The sequence below is a fragment of the Antedon mediterranea genome, chromosome 7, assembly GCF_964355755.1.
Source record: "Antedon mediterranea chromosome 7, ecAntMedi1.1, whole genome shotgun sequence".
NCBI classification, from domain to species: domain Eukaryota; kingdom Metazoa; phylum Echinodermata; class Crinoidea; order Comatulida; family Antedonidae; genus Antedon; species Antedon mediterranea.
This window is the reverse complement of record NC_092676.1, coordinates 13,869,585-13,894,720: the sequence shown is the minus strand read 5'-3', so window position 1 is coordinate 13,894,720 and position 25,136 is coordinate 13,869,585. Positions and strand designations below refer to the sequence as shown.

At 31.4% G+C, this 25,136-nt stretch overlaps 1 protein-coding gene across 5 annotated transcripts in view; it reads left to right on the top strand.

Annotated features, from left to right (window-relative positions):
• The window catches only part of LOC140054971 (MORC family CW-type zinc finger protein 3-like), a 78,540-nt gene extending 53,989 nt beyond the window's left edge, over positions 1–24,551 (top strand). For 4 of the 5 annotated variants that reach the window (XM_072100113.1, XM_072100115.1, XM_072100114.1 and 1 more), the window contains 4 exons: positions 5,663–5,719; positions 19,244–19,393; positions 19,592–19,611; positions 22,294–24,551. In XM_072100113.1, coding sequence (XP_071956214.1) covers positions 5,663–5,719; positions 19,244–19,393; positions 19,592–19,611; positions 22,294–22,615 — 549 coding nt within the window. In that variant the 3' untranslated portion in view covers positions 22,616–24,551. The remainder of the gene's footprint in view (positions 1–5,662; positions 5,720–19,243; positions 19,394–19,591; positions 19,612–22,293) is intronic. The other variant, XM_072100116.1, reaches the window with a different exon arrangement.
• The last annotated feature ends 585 nt before the right edge of the window (positions 24,552–25,136 follow it).

Genomic DNA, 25,136 nt, shown 5'->3' with positions numbered 1-25,136 from the left:
AGTATATGATAAAATGAATCAATTGTTTTGGAATTAGGCTAATTTTAAAGCCGATGAATCATATTGCACATTGATTGTCATCAAAAGTCATTTGAGTCATTATGTTACAAAATATATGGAAAATAAACTCATTTTTTCATTTTTTTGGGTAAAATTTCTTTTTTTTATTTTAATAACTAATTTCTTTGTTCTGACATATGCTTGTACTTAAAAAATTCCCTAACTATATGGGAGCAAATATCAAAAAGAAATTTTAAATTTGTATTACTAGACAATCAGAGCTTGTACATGTAAAATACTGCATGATTTTACTCATTTTTGGGTAAAAATGCTATCTCATAAACTACTTGTAGTAGAATGCTAAATCATACATTAAATGAAAGCCAATGATAATGTTTGTAATGAAAGTTTTTGTCATAAGCCATCATAAATTTACAAAATACTGATTTTCATTCGTTATTGGTTAAAAATCGCAAAAAATGCTGTCTCGTAAACTACTTGTCGTAGAATGCTAAATCATACATTTAATGAAAGCCATTGACAATGTTTATATTCATTGTAATGAAGGTTTTTGTCATAAAGTCATCCTATTTAGACAAATTAATTAAATAATTAATTTGATAACATTAGTTTTCACTATTACGATCGCAAAAATTGTTCCATATTTCTATCAGGAGAGTCTTTTAGCACTATCAGGAGAGTCTTTTATAGCGATATTTTTGCTTTTTGACAATCCGCCAGGATAGTGCTTCTGCGTTTTTCTGTGCTTGTTTTTGTTTTATGTAATTAATTTATGCTTTTTGTATTATTGTTTTTATACTAAATAGATAGTAAATGAATATGAATATGAAGATATTATAAAAAGTTTTAAAACAAAATTTCTGATTTCATCAGTAGATTTTCAACTCAATTTCAATTGTACACGGTCAAAATAATTTCCGGGTTCACGATAAGTTCCCGGGTTCACCTTGCAACTACCTGGTTTCAACTTAGTTGGCCTATAGTGGCTAGCCATTTTAGTTTTTTGTTTATTTTGGGATCGAACCGCGCGTGTGAAGGTAAGTAGTTAAAAAATAAAAATTATACTGCAAAATAAATATACACCATAAAGCATCAGAATATATTGTGGGGAATATTATAAAATTACATAGGGAGATCTGATGATAAGTGAGTGAAAATCTCGAAGGCCAAGTTTTATTGAGTAAGCTAAGCAGGAAAACCTGTAGGCTATCTGTGTCCGGGATACGTCTGCCCATGTTGCAAGCCGTCTAAAACGTCTTCCGTCTTCTCGGGCCGGAACGGCCCACTCTGTCGCGGAAGTTTCAAAAGATGTTATAAATTATGTGTTAACTATTAGGATGGTATTTATTTGAATAAACGCCTCCCCAATAAAACATCACTTTGAATAATAATCTAATAAACGCCAATCCACATTTATACACAATATATATAGTATTATATTTATAATAACACAATTATACTATTTGTAGTAGAATTCATCGCACTGTTATCTACCGTACAATTTACCAAGCATTTTTTACCACTTTTTATATCTATTAGAGGATTTTATTTGATTATAAATGTTACCATATTATTAAAACTAAAACATTAAACATATCCCTCGAATAAGCACCTCCCTCAAATGAACTCCGCCTCCCCACCTCCGCCTCCGCCTCCGCCCTATAAGGGTCCTACCAAACAATAAACACTATACTTTAAAATGTTATTAATCATCTAAGACACTGTGAAACAGAGTAGGTTTAGTTTAATGAATGTCAAGCATTTTCAATAATGGTAACCGACAGAAAACGTACAAGGAGAATGTCCTTCTAAAACCTTTTTACCCGAGTCATTATCATTCCGAGAACCATCATCTAAACTTCCTGGAGGGGGAGCGAGCTCACCCTCTAGTTATTTTTAATTATTATTACAGCTGACAACGGGCGTAACTTCGCTATAAGCGTATTCAAAACTAAATACAAGATGATTTAGTGACAATTTTCCCAATTGATATGTTTCAAGCTTCTTTTGATTTAAATTAGTAAGTTGTCCAGTATTTATTTAGTGAACATGCACTGGTATTTAAATTCCCAATTATCCTTACACCTGACAGCAGACATAACTTTGGTATAGGCCCAAGCATATTAAACAAGAATATTTCTTACAAAAAACGCTGCTCGCTTATTGTTATTGCTAAGGTCAAGTCTGGGGGTCACTTCATCACGCCTAGATACTTCTTTCAAGTATACTATTACAAACAAAAACTGCAATGGACTGTTTTGATAATAATTCAACGATTATCTGACAGCGAATTATAGTAATATCATGGGACTGCTTTGGGATTTGTTGTTAGACTCTTTTCCCAGACGTTTTTTGGATTCAACAGGTGGTACCTATAATTTTTATTTTTTTAAATTTTTTTTCACGCTGCTGCTCTAGCCCGCTACGTCCCATTAGGACTACTCAATCAGAAGCTAAAGCAAGCAGCAGTTATAGTTCTAAGGACAGACAGTTTTGTGAAAATGGAAACTCCACTATGATTTATTGATTCCAGCTGCTACAGTAGACCCAAAAAACGGCTGGGAAAGAGTCTATTAGGACATGTCATGCTAAAATTACAAATCCCTAAGCATTTCTGGTATATTCACTGTCAGATATTCATTGAATTATTATCGAAACAGTCCATTAAAGTTTGTGTTTGTAATAGGATACTTCACAATTGAAATATCTATGGGTGATGAAGTGACCCCCAGATTTGACCTTAGCAATAAAATTAACTAAAGTGACAGAAATTGAGTATTCACTTCTGTAACAAAAAAGTAATATTTATTCACATATAAAAAAGGAAAAGAAACCCAAAAACCATTGTCTGACAGACAATTTAAGTATTTGATGCTTTAAATTACATTTTTTTCAGGTAAAATAACTATCTATTATGTGACAATAAAATGACACATTCAAAAACATTTGAAATAAAAAATATTTTTCAATAAGCGAGCAGCGTTTTTTGTAAGAAATATTTCTTGTTTATTCAATTTTCAGGCACAACAATACATGACAACACAGCGGTGCAGCACCCTGAGGATTGCCATGAGTGCAAAGCACTATCGAGATGGCTCTCCATATACTGACTAGAACATATAAGACAAACATATACACAAGATGCTCTACTTAATATTAACCCTTTCACTGCGGAGCATTATTCCCACCTCTGTGCGTAATGTATATTTAAGAAAAACATATGGTATTTTAATAAATTGCAAAAAAATACTAATTGAGATAATTGTGTAATTATTTTTGTGGTGTGTGATGGGCAAAGGGTTAGTCTACAGTTAGGTATAAAAAAAAATGTAATTTGCATCATGTGACGTCATTACAGGTATTTTGGATTTCGTGTTTTTTATCGAATCAATGATAAAAACTATATTTTCTATAAGAAATTCTTATGGAATACATTTTTCCAACTGGATATTGATAAAGATACATATAACAAATAAAAATATAAAAAAAAATTGAATTATTTTTATTATTTTATAAAAATTATGCACAAATCAAGGTTTTTTTTTTGCGTGTTGTGATAAACAAAATGTTGCCCTATTGGGGCTGGTAAATTTTGGTTATTTTCAAAATGGCCGCCATTACGCTACTCAAAACAACTTTCCAAGATAGAATACTATTATATACACTATACTATAATATAACTATAGAGGGCGCATGATTTTTAAGACAATAATACAGCTATAGAGGGCCGTTTTTTTTGCTGGAAAATTTTTTTAATGACTTGCAAAAATATTCAAGTTCATCGAACAAATATAGAGGGTGCTATATATTATAGGAAAATATGATTAAATCATTGTTTTGCCCATGCCCGGTATTACCGGGTATACGCACTTCAACGACGTTTGTTAGGGTTAAGTCTTTAGGAGTGGAGTTGAAAATTGTCATGAGAAAAAACCCTGACATATGACAGGACTTGAACCCAGAACCCTTAGATTGGTAGCCAAGCATCATTACCACCAAGCCACAGCTCCACTCCAAAGTGGATATACATTATAGTCGAGAATCATTTTTCGCAAAAATGTCAGTGTCTAGTACTATAACTGCCGATGCTTTATATCTGAATGATTTATCTCTTGTGACGTAGCGGGCTAGAGCAGCAGCATGAAAAACTTCAAAACTAAATATGAATACATGACACTCTACAGTAAATATGTCTAAAATAGACTTGGTGATAAATGGAACATTCCAATCTCTCAATCTCCCAGTATAATTATTTGGTATACCACAAGTACTGTAGGTAAATTTATGGGCCCTTGGGGGATAAATTAAAAACCTTTAACATTTGAAGCACACATTTTTACTGTGTGGGTGCTGTTTAAACACATAATTAAACTTTATTACTGACAGTTTCTTCTCAATGTTAATAGTATTAATTAATAATAACAAAAAATATAAACGCCGTAGTGGTGTTCGTTACATAAGTAATTTACTATTTCAATCGACTATGTCAGTGACAGTTTCTACAAAGTATTAAATGGCAAATGTTTTACTGTATATAATTGAAAACAAATATTTTGTTACTGAGTGGATAAAGAATATATTTTAAAATGGTTCCTCTTTGCACCCATTCTCTTACCATCCTTCAACTCTAATGTTACATTAGTTAAATTTGACTCAAGTAATTCCCAGGGTGCTAAGTTTAGTTGACTACATAAATCACTGTGTCTATTTATTACGTACATTTGAAATCGCCAGTTTTTTACGCTGAAATTACTGTGTATTCGAGAACCATCTACAAGTAGTTTAAGAGGTAGCATTTGTTTGCGATTTTTACCCAAAAATGAGAAATTGGGGAAGAATTGGTATTTTCACTGAAAAGTTACGGTTCGTTATTTGTTTACACTTTCACGCTATCGATCGAAGTGGGTGAATCACATCACAATATGACAATATCAATCCGCGCATGATGCATGTTGGGATTTTTAGCGGGCCGCATCAATTATCAGAATCAACTTATTTTTCACACTTTTAAACATTTAAAGGCGAAAACAATTATCGCAATAGGTCCATATAGTATTTATTTTTACATAAAATGTAGTGTGTAACCTTAAATTAGGTCAAACAAATGTAGGTTTAGTGTCTAACTTTACCATAATTTTTTTCTGAAAGAACTGATTATAGAAACAATATCTCTGGTATCAAGATATTTTTTCAGTATTTTAAATATTGAATCATGTAGTTTCATTACTATTTTGTGAAATTCACCATAGAAAAGAGTTAATTTCGTAAATAATTCTGTATAATTCATCTTCATCAACAGATTTAAACCTACTTGAACTACATTATTTTCGAAGCGCTTACACTTAGCCTTGTCAGCCCAATCACTTTCCCGTAGTACATAGGCTATGTAATATAAGAATTCAAACCATTGAATTTCATACTTCGCACAGTTCAATAAATTTAAAATACATACTTTTTCCAATTCTTACACAATATCTGATCTACAATATACTAGCTCAAATGATAATACATCAAACAATTTTAAAAACAAACTATTACATTAACAGAAGATTTGGAATATGAAAATAGGAATACACATAACTTACAGTTGTTGGATCATAATCATAATAATACTAAACATTTTTTTTTTTACTTTTTGTAGAAAAATCATGAAAATCAGAAATATGAAGAGACAATAAAGTCCCTCAAAGAGGAATTGGTATGTATTTTATGTTTTTATTTCTTTTTTTCATTTTAAATAGTTACTGTATATAGTTTGCAAAATTAAATAAACTCTGCAGTGGCTAACATCTGATGATTGAAGAGAGATTTAATTATTTCGTTCATGAAACAGCTAGTCTTAGTGTGCAATAGACCATTATCATTTAATTTTATTATAGATCATGGCTCCACTTACTGTATGTACAGCACACAGATTTTGTATAGATATATGTAATAGTTAAGAAAAATAATTATTACAGTTTACACTGTTATGAGCAGAAAGTATTTCACTCACCTGGTCTTTAAGAAAATTTATTTTTGGTAGAGTTTACTGTATAAATATTTATACCTATTGTATTTCTTTTCGGAATATATTATTAAAAATATAAAATCATTTGCATTTCATGTAGAGTTCCCACAAAACTCTACCCTATTCATTGTATTTGTAACTTTGGTATCACACGATCTGCTTAAATAAACTATCTGTTCAATTTACATAGTTATCATTAGCTAGATTCACATTCAGAAATTATCGTGAGTTTCTTAATCATGATGATCTACAGTATACAGTATGAACCTGCAGGAAATAAGTGATCTTTTTATCACGTTAATTCTTGATATGCTCTCAGAGAGCACAAACATTATCATGATCTTATGAAATTATCATAATAAATTGGACACTGTTATATGCAGAGATGAGATTCGGTTGAATCTCATCTCTGCATATAACAGTGTCCAATTTATTATGATAATTTCATAAGATCATGATAATGTTTGTGCTCTCTGCAGTGCTTCGCTACTTATCGCCCACCGAAAGAACTCGATCATTGTTGTTGTTTTTTATATCGTTGACCGTTTTTGCTTTGACGATAGTTAAATTTCATAGCTTTAAACTCACTACATCGTTTTAGACATCATATAACGTTGCTAGTATCTAAGACACCTACCTTGCGAAGAATAATATACAGATAATTAATAATTAATGATTCCTTGGCAATAAAATATTCACTAGCCTAGGTCGTTTAAATAATAACAGAAGAATTTCCACCAATAAGCCTACATTAATAATAATATTATTATCAGGTAGGCCGAATAATTCGTCTTCTTTGAGCCGAATCACCGGATGTTCGCCGCGTCGCGCGTAACTAACTACTACCGTGAGTATTAACCAATCAAAAACGGTCTTTCATCACATCTAGGGAGGACTAATAACAAATGAGGGCACTATGTATGCATAGTTTAAATAGTTTAGTTGATTAATTTCTTCAAGCAAGTTCCGTGGCGCAGCTGGATTTTATATGTTTAATGACAAACATAGGTAATTAATAAATAGCATAAATAATTAATTCAAGATTCAAGAAATTTTATTTGTCCATAAAAATGGAAATTCACTTTGCTTGGTAGATTAAAACAACAATATTGCAACAATTTAAAATGTGCAGTATTATAACAGATTAAAAATACAAGATAAAAAGTTAAAAATACTGTTAAAAATGTAAAACTAATATCGTCTTACAAAAAAAAAAATTACTAAAACAAATTGTACTGTAGTTCATGTAAAGCAAAGGCCTTAAATAGATCAATATAATTATTATTAGTGAATATCTAAAATCAAATAAATTGTACAGTTCACATAATTATATAATAGTTGAATCACTAAAATCACATAGTTAGCCGAGTTCTTATTAGTTAGCTGGCAGGCATAACGGTTTATGATATAAATCCATATCTCCCAGGTTACTAATAAAAGATCTCAAGTGCACAATGACGAATTGAAGGTTTGTTTAAATAAACTTGGATAGAAACTGATAGGAGACATTCAATATGTCAAATTTAGATTAAATGGAAAGTTATTCAGATTTGTGAATTGTGATAGAGCAGTCATATTTGCACCATTCAGAAGGAGCCAACAACGCTTCACCAAAATCAACGACCCACATAACAAATGTTTCAATTGTAATGAGGTCATAAAGCCAACCAATGTCCAAAAATTATTCCAATTACATGCCGAAAAGATGGCCAAGCGGAAAATTTCTGTGTCAGTAAACCTACAAGAAATAAAGTCTACCATCGATCTTTACACAAGACAGACAACCAAGCAAAAGTAATGATCAACTGATGAGAGCGGCAAGTAATACTAAACCAATGTCGGATTCAACCTCGGCATGATGACCTACTTTTCTTGCCATCCACAGGTGAACTATTCATTCAGGAAATGTTTAAAAATAGTGAAAGAAAAAGATGTTTCAAACAACTTCACAAAATGAGTGATTATATCACCAACGAATCGATCATAGAAGAAAGTGAAGAGGACCAAGAATCAACCGAGAAAGATGAAATGCCCAGTCTAAGACTTAATGGTAACACCAACGTTCAAAGCAAAATTACTTTGTTCACCACAAGGTCATGCCGAGCAAACAAATGATAAACAAGAACAGACTAACCAAGAACGAAAGAAAATTTGACCTTAGCGTGACCGTAGATACTCTTACAGTGGGCTTAGCATGGTTTGTTATTTCTTTCAGGAAAGGTCTGTAAGTCTCATCATTCAAATTAAGCGTAACATAGATAGTTAATTATCTTCTTGTTTGCCTCGATGGTGAATTTCAAATTGTATTCTTTGAATGTATTACAAAGATCCTTTTTAATTTCTTCAATCTGGCGCGGTGTTTTGCGAAACGCAGCAAGTCCATCTACCATATTTTGTCTCAAGTTTGGCTAGTATGAATAAACCAATTAATTTGCATGTTTCTGCTCCACCGAAGCTACCCATAGTAACATCAAACATGGTCTGTGTGTTTCTTTTGCACCAAACTGACTCATTGTTAAATAATAGGGTGTTCTTAGCTTTAAATATGATGTCTCTTTCTTCATCAGAAATCGTTATAAATTGTCCAACAAAGTCTTGAGATAATAGGTTTTAGAATATTGAAGGATAGAACTCAGAAATGTCGAAACAAACAAAAGAGTATTTGCTCTTGTCTTGTATACCTTTAAACCATTTGATTATTTCGCTTGTGTTTCTCCACTGGTTTAACTTTGTCGCTTGTTTGATACTCTTGTTAATATTTTCTAGGATGCGCTTGGTTACTTTTTCTATCTCAGACTTGGAGGGGTTGATTTATCAAAATTGTCTTTTGGTCTTTCAATGTAATAAAGGCGTTTCGTCTGGCAGTTACTTCTATTCTCTCATCTAGTTAAAGTTTTTTAGCTATTTTAATCTCATCATTAGTCAACTTACGAAAAAATCTAGAATTAGGTTACAGTCAAGAAACTGGCCGTAGATTAAATGACAAAATTAAGCAGCTTGATGATACAATTGAGACGCAAGGAGCCCAAATTCATTCGAGAATAGAACTCTTTTAAAAGCTAACACCATGAAACCAATGAAATATTAAGAGAACAGGTTGATTTAAAAAAAAAAATTATACTCAACACAAGATATTCCTGATAATGTAAATAATTATCTTGATCAATCAAAATCCAAACAATTATCGTAAGAAGAAATTTTACATTGTGAACCATAGATGAACTAACAAATGCAGTTTATAAAATGCACCTAAGTAAAAGCCCAGGGTCCGATGGACTAAGCGTAAAATTTTATAGATTTTTCTGGGATCATGTCACAAAAATGTTATCTGCATCTTTAAATTATAGATATAATAAAAATGATTTATCAAAAACCCCCAAAAAAAGAATAATAAAGTTATTGTTTAAAAATGAAGAGAATTATTATCAAATTCGATACTTATTACATGGTTAAATGTAGACTACAAAATAATGGCCTATGCCCTAACATGAAGAGTACAAAAAGTAATTCCCTCAATTATTGATTCAACGGACGGTTTGGTGGCGAGAAAATATGTTTGGTTCCAGACCAATAAACGTAATTTTCCTGGTGCATTAGTTTTTCTTGACTTTACAAAAGCATTTGACTCTCTAGATATAGACCATGGGCTGGAGGGGGGTTACCGTGCACCCCCCCCCCCCACAGTTAAACTTCTTTGGTATCATTTTCTTTCCACGGACATATAGAGTGAAAAAATCGATGTTAACAAGAAAAATATAGGGATGCATTGTATGTACTTGCGTCATTTGTAATGATCATCATTGTTTTATCTTCAAATATTTTTTGGGGTAGGGGATAACATTTATCCTATTAACCCAAGAATCCAACATCTAATTAGTATTATCTTAGTAACATTGTGTAGCATACATCTTCTAAAATCTTTTAAAATTTAAATAAAATTAATCAGAAGATTATTAAGGTCAGTAGAGGTCAAAAGGTCATTGACCTTTTGCAAAATGCAAATTTTTCCCAAAATATAGATAAATTTCAATATCGTATCTACAATTTTCAATATTTTTTATCTTAATTGTGTTTTACTTGTGCTTACTGACATATTAAATAAGAAAATATATGTTAACAAGATAAAAATTGCAGTTCATTAGGTATATACAAATTGTTATTTTTTATTGTTAAAAATTGCAATAAAAATACATTTTTTGGGGTAGGGGGTAACAATAATAGCAATAACCCAAGAATCAAACATCTAATTAGTATGATCTTGGTGTCGTTGTGTAGCATTCATGTTTTTTAATCATATAAAATTTGAATAAAATTAATCGAACCATTTTTAAGGTCAGTAGAGGTCAAAAGGTCACTGACCTTTTGCAAAATTGCAAATATTTGCCATAATGAGATACATTTCAATATCAAATCTCCAATTTTCAATATTTTTTATTTTAATTGTGTTTTACTTGTGTTTACTGACATATTGAATAACAAAATATGTGTTAACATGAAAAAAATTGCACTGCATTAATACCATTGTCATGTAATTTTGTTATTCTTCAAAATTACATTAAAAAGACATTTTTGGGGTAGGGGGTAACATTTATCCCAATAACCCAAGAATCCAAAACCTAATTAGTATTATCTTGGTACTATTGTGTAGCATACATCTTTTAAAATCTTATAAAATTTAAATAAAATTAATCGGACGATTAGTAGGGTCAGTAGAGGTCAAAAGGTCATTGACCTTTTACAAAAATGCACATTTTTGCCAAAATATAGATAAATTTCAACATAGTATCTACAATTTTCAATATGTTTTATCTTAATTGTGTTTTACTTGTGCTTACTGACATATTGAATAAGAAATTATATGTTAACGAAGATTAAAATTGCAGTTCATTATACACAAATTATCATTTTATATTCTTAAAAATTTCAATAAAAATACATTTTTTGGGGTAGGGTGTAACATTAATAGCAATAACCCAAGAATCAAACATCTAATTAGTATGATCTTGGTGTCGTTGTGTAGCATTCGTGTTTTTTAATCATATAGAATTTTAATAAAATTAATTGAACCATGTTTAAGGTCAGTAGAGGTCAAAAAGGTCACTGACCTTTTGCAAAATTGCAAATATTTGCTATAATGAGATACATTTCAATATCAAATCTCCAATTTTTTCAATACTTTTTATTTTAATTGTGTTTTACTTGTGTTTACTGACATTGAATAACAAAATGTGTGTTAACATGAACACAATTGCAGTGCATTAATACCATTGTCATGTTTGAAGAATAATTGCAATAAAAAGACATTTTTTGGGGTAGGGGGTAGCATTAATACCAATAACCCAAGGATCAAACATCTAATTAGTATGATCTTGGTATCGATGTGTAGCATATATTTTTGTAATCATGTAGAATTTAAATGAAATTAATTGAACGATACTAAGGTCAGTAAAGGTCAAAAGGTCACTGACCTTTTGCAAAAATGTAATTTTTTGGCAAAATGAGATATATTTCAAAATCAGATCTCCAATTCTCGATATTTTTTTATTTGAATTGTCTTTTACTTGTGCTTACTAACATATTGAATAAGAAAATGTGTGTTAAGATAAAAAATTGCAGTACATTGTATAAAAATTGTCAATTTTTAATTGCAATAAAAAGACATTTTTGGGGTAGCAGGTAACATTTATAAGAAGAAGAATAACCCAAGAATCAAACATCTAATTTGTATGATCTTGGTATCGTTGTGTAGCATTTTGTTTAATTTTATTTAAATTCTGCATAATTTTTATTTGAAATTCTACACAACGATACCAAGAACATACAAATTAGATGTTTGATACTTGGGTTATTCTTATAAATGTTACCCGCTACCCCAAAAATGTCTTTTTATTGCAATTTTTAACAACTAAATGGTACGCTCGCTTCGCTCGCGTACCATCTAGCTCGTACCCACAGATGGTTCTCGAATACACAGTAATTTCAGCGTAACAAAACTGGCGATTTCAAATGTACGTACCGCAGGACTATAATACATTGTCGTTTACAGAAACGAATAAATAGACACGATGATTTATGTAGTCAACTAAAATTAGCACCCTGGGAATTACTTCCGAAGGAGAAACTTATCACAAAATGAGTCAAAATTTTTGATTTGGACTTATTTAAAGAAACCCAATTTGTGTTTTGTATGTAACATTAGGGTTGAGGGATGGGAAAGCGGATAGGTACAAAGAAGAACAATTTTTAAATATATTCTTTATCCACTCAGTAACGAAATATTTCTTTCATGTTTTATAGGCCTAAAAATAATATAGGCCTACGGTACATCTAAATACAGTAAAACATTTGCGATTTAATACTTTGTTAAAACTGTCACTGTCATAATCGATTGAAATATTAAAGTACACGATACACCACTACGACGTTTATATTTTTGGTAATTATTAATTAATACAAACGTTGAGAAGGAACTGTCAGTATAAAGTTTATTTGTATATAATAATGTGTTTATATATCCAGGGAGTTGTTATCTAATAACAACTCCCTGATATATCTAACAGTAGAGCCTATCCACAATCTCAATAATAAAGTTTATTTGTATATATTTTTATATTACATCTAACAGTACGAACATTCACAGTAATAAATGTTCGATTCAAATGAGGACCAACAATATATTTAATAGGTATTTACAGTATTGTCGAAGTATTGCAAGTATATTCTCAAAGGGCCCATATATTTACCTACTTGTGTTAAACTCTGGCAGACTGAGAGATTGGGATGTTCCATTCATCGCAAATCAATACATTTGTAGAATCGTATATTAAATCTATCAAAATAGTATTTTTTAAAGAAAATCGGCCTGTCTTCAACATAATGATGCTGTACTCTAGCTGTTCAACCGGTTTTCAGCTATTAAAAACAATTATCGTAGGAGGAGATAGGAAAATGCGAAGCCTCCTCGCATTTTTGTGGCGGGTATTTTTCAAGATGGACATCCATTAGACAGTGTATACCACAATCGGAAAACACCCCTCTTTGGGGCAAATCGTTGAACCTAAATTTGTTTTAATCGTCAATAACTAATTATCTAACTTAATTTAATTAGTAAATAGGGTTTAATCAGGTGGTTAAAATCAGTACCGAAAGTACGAACCATCGAGTAAACATTCTAGAAGTAAGGCGCGATTTACCGAATTTTGCCCTTACGTATATAAATTTATATATAGATTACAAAAATGACAATTTTTATACAATGTACTGACATTTTTTATCTTAACACACGTTTTCTTATTCAATATGTTAGTAAGCACAAGTAAAAGACAATTCAAATAAAAAAATATCGAAAATTGGAGATCTGATATTGAAATATTTATATTTTTACCTCCATTGACCTTAATAATCGTTCGATTAATTTCATTTAAATTCTACATGATTACAAAAACATATATGCTACACATCGATACCAAGATCGTACTAATTAGATGTTTGATTCTTGGGTTATTGGTATTATGCACTTGTCAATTGTATGACCCACTATACGACCCCCGGGAGAGGTGCGTCATGGGTGCGTCATTTACAAATAATTACTGACACAGGGGTGCATCAAAAAACCTAGATGGTACGTCACATCAATGAACAAGGTGTGTCAATGTCCGTCACTTTACCACCCACCATATCATAAACAACATGGTCACAGTGCGTCAAAATGGGTGCGTCATGGTCACCTAAAGGTAAGTCACCTTTTTGACGCACGGGTGCGTCATGGTATTCTAAAGTATGACACACATCGGACAAATGACGCACCTCTCCTGGGGGTCGTATAGTGGGTCATACAATTGACAAGTACATTAATGCTACCCCCTACCCCAAAAATGTCTTTTTATTGCAATTTTGAAGAATAATAAAATTACATGTCAATGGTATTAATGCACTGCAATTTTTTTCATGTTAACACACATTTTGTTATTCAATGTCAGTAAACACAAGTAAAACACAATTAAAACGAAAAGTATTGAAAAAATTGGAGATTTGATATTGAAATGTATCTCATTATGGCAAATATTTGCAATTTTGCAAAAGGTCAGTGACCTTTTTGACCTCTACTGACCTTAAACATGGTTCAATTAATTTTATTAAAATTCTATTTGGTTAAAAAATACGAATGCTACACAACGACACCAAGATCCGTACTAATTAGATGTTTGATTCTTGGGTTATTGCTATTAATGTTACACCCTACCCCAAAAAATGTATTTTTATTACAATTTTTAAGAATAAAAAATGATAATTTATGTATAATGAACTGCAATTTTAATCTTGTTAACATATATTTTCTTATTCAATATGTCAGTAAGCACAAGTAGAACATAATTAAGATAAAACATATTGAAAATTATAGATACTATGTTGAAATTTATCTATATTTTGCCAAAAATGTGCATTTTTGTAAAAGGTCAATGACTTTTTGACCTCTACTGACCCTACTAATAGTCCGATTAATTTTATTTAAATTTTATAAGATTTTAAAAGATGTATGCTACACAATGGTACCAAGATAATACTAATTAGGTTTTGGATTCTTGGGTTATTGGGATAATTGTTATCCCCTACCCCAAAAATGTCTTTTTATTGTAATTTAGAAGAATAACAAAATTACATGACAATGGTATTAATGCAGTGCAATTTTTTACATGTTAACACATATTTTGTTGTTCAATATGTCAGTAAACACAAGTAAAACACAATTAAAATAAAAAATATTGAAAATTGGAGATTTGGTATTGAAATGTATCTCATTATGGCAAATATTTGCAATTTTGCAAAAGGTCAGTGACCTTTTGACCTCTATTGACCTTAAAATGGTTCGATTAATTTTATTCAAATTTTATATGATTAAAAAACATGAATGCTACACAACAACACCAAGATCATACTAAATAGATGTTTGATTCTTGGGTTATTGCTATTATTGTTACCCCCTACCCCAAAAAATGTATTTTTATTGCAATTTTTAACAATAAAAAATAACAATTTGTATATAATGAACTGCAATTTTTATCTTGTTAACATATATTCTTATTCAATATGTCAGTAAGCACAAGTAAAACACAATTAAGATAAAAAATATTGAAAATTGTAGATACCATATTGAAATTTATCTATATTTTGGGAAAAATTTGCATTTTGCAAAAGGTCAATGACCTTTTGACCTCTACTGACCTTAATAATCTTCCGATTAATTTTATTTAAATTTTAAAAGATTTTAAAAGATGTATGCTACACAATGTTACTAAGATAATACTAATTAGATGTTGGATTCTTGGGTTATTAGGATAAATGTTACCCCCTACCCCAAAAAATATTTGAAGATAAAACACTGATGATCATTACAAATGACGCAAGTACATACAATGAATCCCTATATTTTTCTTGTTAACATCGATTTTTTCACTCTATAGAAGAAGTTTAACTGTGGGGGTGGGGGGGGTGCACAGTAATCCCCCTCCAGCCCATGGACTAATAGACTTTATTTTCAAATGCCGCAAAAATTGTGGCTTTGGAATGTCATTTACAAATTAAATTACTATACAGACACACAATGTGTTATTGAAAATAATGGATGGCTATCTAAAAGTTTCCCGATGGATAATGTCGAGTGAGACAAGGATGTCCACTGTCTGCTATTGTTTATTTTAGCCATAGAAATACTGGTAAACAATATTAAGAGACAATAAAGGCATTGAATTGCCAAATACCATTGATAATACAGTAAAAATCTGTCAGCAGATGACACTGTTTTATTTTCAAAAGACAAAATTAGTCCTAAAACATTTTTTTTAAAGAAATAGATGTTTTTTGTAGTATGTCTTGTTTAAAATTAAATAAAGGAAAAAGGAAAGGAATGTGGATTTGTTCCATTAAAAATAATGAAACAACACCTTTTTATAACATGGACAAAAAATCCAGTCAAATTTTTAGGTATTTTGTTGGCTACAATGAAAAAGTTTGTGAGGAAAAGAACTGGAATAAAACCATATACCATATACTGTACATGGCTGAAGTCGCATGCTCAAGTTAGTGTTTACCAACCAACCAACATAGTGAGTTGTAGAGTCGAGTTGCACGCGACTAAAAATTACTAAATTGGACCAAATATTACTATGGCAAAAAAGAAACCCCTCTTTTTTGGGTAAAATATTGATTATTAAAACATTAGCAATTTCAGATTTTACCAGCATACATTTTGAAAATCCTATCAAAGTTAGGCTAGCCATGTGTAAGTTTGTATCGATCTTAGTAAGTGGCGGCTAACGTAGTGCTAGAAAAATTTTTGAGCAAAAACATCAGGAACAATCACCATTCTTATATATATATGATGTAAATATATAAGCCACACATTTTGACCGAAGGATATTATTTTTTAAATGGCTGGATTCGTTTGAGGACGGCGAATGAATTCTAAAAAACCAGCCATTTTCCGAAGAGTGAAATGACGTAATTGCAATAGCCTTGGAATTACGATATGGTTAAAAAATATAAACAAAGATAGCGACGGCCCGAACAAGTGACTGCTAAATTTACACGATTTAAACATACTTGTTATGCATGAACAGAGCCTAAAATTGGACAAAATGTTTATTAAATATGTATTATACACATACTGCAGGTTCATTAATTTTGGCTGGTGAAGAAAAAATCGGCTGGCTTGTTACAAACCACAACAAACCAAAACCAAGACTTACTTCACATGAGTACTTTACAACTGTGATTTAAAAAAATGGCCAGTGATTAACATTATCCTCCTTTTATACAGAATTTTTTGGCGGGGAGGTACTTCTATATTTGGTATAGTCTTTACCAAATTTGGCAGCTAAATTAGGACCCGGATTGGTGAAATTTTAATGGATTTCTAAAGCCACTTCCGTGCAAAAATTCATTGCATGTCGTCGCTAGGTGCCAACATATTACACTTCCTGGTCTGAATTTGACGCATGCGCAGGCAAAAATTAGTGATTTAATGGTCATTTGAGCTATCTGCGTCTCGACTGTTTGGATTAAGAGATTGTTAAGCCCTAGCAGTGTACTTTTATAACATAAAAGACATAGAAATGCAGAATTTGTGGGAAAATTGTTTTATAAAAAAGTAAAGGTAAAACATTATATTTCAAAGGTTGGCTACAGTCAGGTTATAAAATGATAAAAGATAACACAAGAAACTGTGGAATAATGACCACCAAAGAATTGATCCCATCCTTTTCAAAACAACAAAGTGGGATAATACTTATAAATGCTTTTCCTTCAATCAAATTTGAATGAAAAAATAACAACCACTGAAATTGTATAAGTAAACAATTCTATATTGTAACAACTATAACAATTCATTTTATTATAAACACCTCATCAATAACATTTCTACTTCTCCTTTTTGTAAATTTAAATGGGAATCGGAGTTTAAGAAAATAAATTTTGATTGGAAACAAATATGGTTTAACAAAGATTATAGCATGAAACATGTTGCAAAAAAATTAGCACACCGTATATTGGCTTGTAAACAATTAAGAATGAAGATATGGAAAATATCTTCAACTGAGTTATGCGAACGTTGTCAAATTTAGATTGAAACTGTATGCTTGTGAAAGTATCCAGTATGCATGGAACAAGTTTAACACTATGGTTTTTTAATGTTATATCCCTTAAGAAAAAGTGAAAATGTCAATGAATTAATATCGTTATTCACTTTTTGTATATATAAATCAAATTTTATTCAATCTGTGTGGAAAAGCATTAAAAAATTAAATCAACAGTGGTTTGGAACTTGTTCCGAGTTGAACTTAAAAATTTGATTGAAAATCAACATACTTGTAGTAAAGAAAGCTAAAAAGAAATGGATGAATGTGAAAGAAAGAATTAAAATGTCTGTAGATACTTTGTTCTGCCCTCAAATGGCTCAGATACAGTTTCTAATAGTCAACATAGGATTGTTAAGTAAATCTCAAAATCACACCTGTATCGCTCACCTCCAAAGTATGCAAATTATTAGAACAAGTTACATGAAATATGCAAATTAGGAGGTGAAATTACAGGTTCCTATATATCGAAAACCACTAAGGCTAGAGAGTTGATTTTTTCAAAAACTTGTTCAGAATGTACATTTTTATATTTGTTTTGGACTCAAATGACTCGGATACTACTGTAGTTTCCTATAGTCGGCATAGGACCGCTTTGTAATTCCCAAAATCACGCCTTTGTCACACACCTCGAAATTATGCTAATTATTAGTACAAATTACATGAAATATGCAAATAAGGGGGTGAAATTACAGTCTTCCCATATCTCGAAAGCCATTAATGCTAGAGAGTTGATTTTTTCAAAGCCTTATTCAGAATGTACATATTTATATTCGCTCTAATAAAACATTTTACGAAAAAATTATCGAAAGTATGACATTTGACCTTCAACTCTATTTCATATAATGCAATGCAACTAAAATGTATTACAGACTTTGTTTTGGCCTCAAATGACTTGGATACAGGTTTTATATAGCCAGTATAGCACCTCGAAAGTATGCAAATTAGTAGTACATTAAGTTATATGAAATATGCAAATTACAGTCAATTTCCATATCTCGAAAAACGCTAATGCTATTAGGAACCTACATCTGGGTCATTTGACCTTAAAATAAAGTCTCTACAGACATTTTAGTCACATTGTGTATGCAAACATTGAGAAATGGGGTGGAGGGTCAAATGTTGTACTTCCGGTCATTTTTTCGTAAAATGTTTCATTAGAGTAAATATAGTTTTTGAGATATGATAACCCTGTAATTTCACCCTAATTTGCATATTTAAGGTAATTTGCATATCATCGGGATGAGTGACAGAGGTGTGATGCTCAAATTTTGATCTCCTCATCATATGTGACCACCTCAAATACATTATGCATGAATCTTGCAATATAGAATGTCTTTTCTTCATTAATCGATTCTCAAAAACAGATTCAATAGAGCTCTTCTCAAATCCAATGATACGTGATGCACACTTAACAACACGATGTAGATCTGACTGATCTTTATCATTACTTGCGCCACTGCACTCATAAACCTTCATTATTTGTATAATAGTGTAGTTCCTGATCTGTTGGTCATGGTTGTTAGCAAGTTTCTTCTTACCCATTAACAAACATTTGTGATGTTTTTTTTCTCTCATCCAGGCCAAGAAAGAGAACAAGAATGCTCAAAAAGAGGTGAATAAGCCAGATGAAATTGAACAAGAATCAACATATTCTGTTCTGTTAAACCTTAAAAAGGAACTTTTAAATCAGAAGGAACAACTCGATACACGTGTGATGGATGTTGAAAAGGTTATTATATCTTGGGTTAACTGGTCATTTTTTTTACATCACACATTTCCCTACTGCACCAATTTACACTTATATAGCATAAAGCCAGAATGTGATAAACTGTGGAGAATAATAACTACTTTTTTATACTAAAAGCTGTTTGTAGGAAATCTGTAAAGAATATAAACATAATGTATTATATTACTTTGTTGTTTTCAGGCTGAAAATGCAGAAAACAAGTAAGTGTCATTACTATATTTATTCATGATAAATTACAATCCATTTTGTAGTTTTCATGATTACAAATTATGTGGGTGCACACGGAACAACAAATTTAACTGATGAATTATTCATGTTTATTTTGTGACGTTTCATGAGGGTTCCCAACTTATGTACGAAAAAAAAAATCGCTGGCCGGCCGTCGTCGACCTTCGACGTGATGATGAGCGAATAAAAGGGGAAGTCCCTATTCTTCGATGTAGAAAATGAACTTCGAGAAGAAAATGTAAACAGAAACATGTGGACGAATACTTCCGTAAACGAGGCTGTTCTGTTATTTAAAAAGGGGAATTTTAAATTTAACAAAGTAATTACCTCAATAAATAGTATAATGTTAACAACATGTTTAATTGTAATGTAATTTTATTTCCCTTTCGATTATTCTAACCGAAAGTTGCGCTTTAAATTGAATAGCTAAGAACTACTACTAGTACTACTACAACGGCAACCCTGGCCAAAGCGCGTTTCGGCCGCCTACATAGAATGGGTTACGGACGCTGCATAGCAAATTCAAAGCTTCTTAAATTTCTGCGGTACATTTCTTCCTAACGTACTTGCTTTATATAGTAGATTGATAAATATTCCACTCATTAAATAATTTAATAAATCGGTAAAATTGACGTTTTCGAAGCAAATATTCCATGATGAGAGGCGACATTTTTCGACATGCCTCGTGTGCGGCGAAGACTAGTTCAGAAAATGGAACAGTCCACTGCGGGGGTTATCCAATCATTAATTAACGCGCTAATACATGCATACCATGCACATTGCCTGGGCGACGGTAATTTAGTAATAAGCGGAGAACTGAATAAGGAAAAATGGTAACTACTTCCTCTTTATGCATATAAATATATTTAACTAAAATGATGTATCAACTCATGTCAGACAAATATTTTTAATCTTTTAACTTTGTAAATTAGCTTAAGTATCCGTATCCGTCATTTTATGTTAATTGTGTTTAATATGGATGCACCACTTACTGTGTGTGCCACCGATGTAAAGGTGCAATTTCCAAATAAATTGATTGATTGATTGATATTTATGGTAGGGATTATTTTTTTCAGTGGTTGGTCTTGTTGGCCTCTTCGCACGAGTTCCACGCAAAGTCAAATAAAACGATGTGTTTTATCAAACAGAAATATAAATTAGCTTCAATTCAATACTAAATTAGCCAGATTTTGATAATGAGAAAGACTAAAAAATTCAATTTTTATCGTTAAAATTGACAGTGAGGCGGATGTACATAATAATAATAACCGATTTACATATCAAAATAAAGGGTATTTAAAGCCCGATAACATGCAACAAAAATTACTCCACCACCTATTATGGACCTTGTGCGATCGGGTGCGAAAATGGGTAGGTGTTTTCCAATGTTATTTTTAGCGTGCGGATTTCGGCTCGCCGGCTTTTGTACCTCATTTTTAACTCGCATTTTCTATTAAAATATTTAATAAACATAGATTATAAATATATAAAAATAATCCCTTAAACAAGATCTTTCCAGGCATATAATTTTTATTCTCATGGGTACATAAGAAATAGTATATTTTTAACTTCAAAGACACGTCACTTTTTAAAATTTCACGAACGTGTTAAAATCGCGGTAACGAAAATCAGGTTCATTGGGATACCTAATAATAATATAAATGTAAAAGAAGTAAAATAACAAAAAAATACATGCATTATTTATTTAATAAACATTTTTTCGAATTTTTATGGTTTTTTAAATTTGGCTAAAGGATTTTCAATTTGGCTAATGTTTTTCAAAACCTTTCGCCACTGTAGCGAACGAAAATTTGACCTTAGCGTAAGCGTAGATTAACATGTTAACAAACACATTCTTGATTAAAAATATCTTTCCCGTATAATTATTCCATACGTCATCAATAGTACTGTAATACCCATCTCTATGCCTAACTATGCATTATAATCTAGGCCTGACAGCAAAGTAAACAACAAGTGCGCCCTCTACAAATTACAGTAACGGAACTCATCTCACACATGTGAGTCGAATCAGTGTACAGTAAATACACTATAGTCTTATCTCAGTACCGTATACATTATAACTTATCCTAGTATAGTGCCAATAATTATAACAACACATAAAGTAATCGCTCACAGTATTTGTTACCCTACTGGTAATTTACCCGAACATTCCTCTCCAGACATAATTTATCGTTACCTAACCTATGTTTCACACTTTATAATCATTTATGGCAACATACAGGTTGATTTATCCCTAAAATACTGTTTTTATAGATTCATGCTTCATCGTTCGTTCCTACATAATTTCTAAATAAGTAGACTCATCTCCGTTCTACTTCCTGACAATTTACTTATGGAATAACCCAGTTATCTTTACATACCTACAAGACAATAATAATACATGATGTACAGTATTAGATGTCGAACCACAATGGCCGCATCACTCATGTTATCGTCTTCTCATAGTTTGGACGGTACCAATCGCTACGATCGGGGTATTCCTTAAAAGTACAATTTTTTAGGGGGCGCTATTTATATATCTTTATTTCAGACTATAACAGTACTACAATTAGTTACATGAAATATGCAATTAACTAAACATTAGTCTTCTTGCTTACAGTACATACAATTGTTTTTATAATTTCTATCAATAGTGGTGAAAATACTGACCCACCTCCAGTGAAGAAAATAAAAGTTAAACCTAGTCAAGAAAGTGAGCTACATGAACAGAAACCTCACACAAACAAACCTTCTGAATACATAGCTGATGGCAAAATACAGGTAGTTTCTACCACAAGAGCAGTGCAAACTGTTAATTTTGGAGATTCTGAAAGAAAACTGACAAATCTCAGAAGTCATGTGATTAAGCTTCTTAAATCAGTGGTAAATGAAGAAGAATTTCAGGAATTGATTAATGACCTTGAAGGAGATAAAATTGATGAAGTCTTGCAGGAAGTTATGGAAAACAGAGACTGACATTTTTTGTATAAAAGAATTTAATATATTTCCAGAAAATTGGAATACTGAATGATTATGTGGGTCTAACAAATGGATTACCAACATATTGATGTTTTACAGAGATGACAATAGATGTGTTGGATGATGTTCTTCAGAACATAAAGTTTAAGTAAGTAAGTAAGTAAATAAATTTATTGTCATATGTAAATATATAAAAAAACATTTACATTGAAATGAATTGGTTTGGCTAACAACAAATAAAAGGTTTCGGCGAATTAAATGCTTAAAGTAAAAATGTGTCATTAATTACACGGATTGCTGTTTGGTAGAAAGAAGAAACTGACCTATTAGTTTTTGCAAGTATCGATCTATATTTGTGACTGTGAGACATTACATAGTTTGGAAATGATGGTTGCCAGGATGGTATGGATCATTTTTGATCAATGTAGCCTTTTTGAGTAAACATTTAGTGTACAAAGTACCAATAGAACGTTGGAGTATGCCTATGATTTTTTAGGCACATTTAGTAACATACATAAATGGATATCCCTTCTGATCTAATACCAAATTGTCTCAGCCTCCTAAGAAGGAAAATAATTGATCATTAAAAGACAAATCTTGAGTATCAGATGTATTCAGTAGACCTGGCTGGGTTGTCCTCTCTGCTTGTGGCTAGGCTAGCCTTCAAAAAGTAACAAAGATATTAATGTTGACATGTCTAGAGATTTTAACCTCTCAACCTTTTGCTACACGAAAATTACTCGGTTCGCTGGATTGTTGTATATGTCCAAACATTTACAATCCTTCAAACGGTGGTCATGTGATGCCATTTCGACCAACATGTTCACGTATCTATATAGGCTGTATAATATATTTATATAGCGAGTCTATATAACCTAGATTTTTTCAGTAATAATATGTGTAAACAGAACAGTATTAGAACTTTGAAATATAAAATACCATGTGTTTTAGTATTGTTTTGTAGACAGTAGGCCTATTTTTTTTATAGTTGCAGATGTGTGATAATAATTGTCTTTTTGAAATCAACAGATGGTTTTCTTTTCACAGTACATAATACAGATATTTCTGTGCGAATTTCAATACTTTCTTAGTATTTTTACCTGACCACAGTGCTTTACTGGCATGGAAGAGTGAAATGGATACAGTAGGCCTATAATCTCACTCGTCTCTCCTGCTTTCTTGCATTTAAAAACATAATAATACAGTTTCTATTTCTTGTTTTTTTTTTTATTCTTCAATATTTATTCAATTCAATTTATTTTCATAAGATACATCATTGTGAACTAATATTACAGTGTTTTTTTTTTTTTAAATTAGAATGCACTTATGCTGGAGAAACATAAATAAGCCCAGAGGGCTTTAAGGATAGTTCCAACAGAAAAAAATAATTCAAAAAGTATATATAATAAATGTTTCAAAAGTAGTCAATAAATAAATAAAAATAAGATATGAATAAATAAATAACAAGAATAAAGAAAAAATAATAAAAAATTTAAGCTACATACACAAGCACAACAAGACACATGACAAAAACACGTGATAGAACGAGGACAGAAGGGACGAAGAAGCTGGACAAGAGTTAAAAAACTGGGTTAGAGGATAACGACTGAATTCTTAGGGGAGATCGATTGAATACTTTGATACCAACGATGATTTGTAGCTAAACTTGAAGGATTCGAAAGAGCGGTTAGTTAGGGAGGTGTGAAAAGAATTCCATAAAATAGGGCCAGTGGATTTAATTGAGTTTCTTGCTGTGGAATGGTTATTGATTGGGATATATTTATTTGAGTTGCGGGTGTTATAATTGTGAACATCGTTGTTTTTTGTAAAGAATCGGTTATAGGAAGTTTTTGATTATTAAATTTGTGCATGAATAAAGCAGTCTGTAATTTATTTATGTCGAAGATGTTAAAGACCCCTTCCCTGCAATTTTGGACGTTTTTTGGAAAATAATACATATACAGTATATCACTTTCAAAACATTAAACCATGTCATTCCTTGTCTTAAATGTACGTTCTAGGCTTAGTTTTGTAGGCCTAGCTGGTTAACATCGGTAACGTACGAACATCGTACGCTAGCTATATACCTAGCCTGACGTTGTATAGTTGCTGCATTAATTGTCTTTCTATTTTTGCCAGACTCCGTTGATACAAATTGGGGAACACCCGGTATTTTCGCTGAAAAGTTAGGAGTCTTCCATTTGTTTTGGCTTCACGATCGATCGAAAAGTGGGCGAATTACAGGTGAAAAACAAAAATATCAATCCGCGCGCAATGCATTTTGGGATTTATAGCGGGCCGCTATAATTATTAAAATCGATTTATTTTTCACATTTTTAACCGTTTAAAGACGAAAAAAGTTATCGCAATAGGACCATATAGTATTATTTTTACATTAAATATAGTTTGTGATCTTAAATTAGATCTAAAAAACGTAGGGAATGGGGCTTTAAGAGTTTTTACTTTGTAGAAAAGGGGTTTGGAACATGGAGTTACTCCATGGTTTGGAATGAGTGAG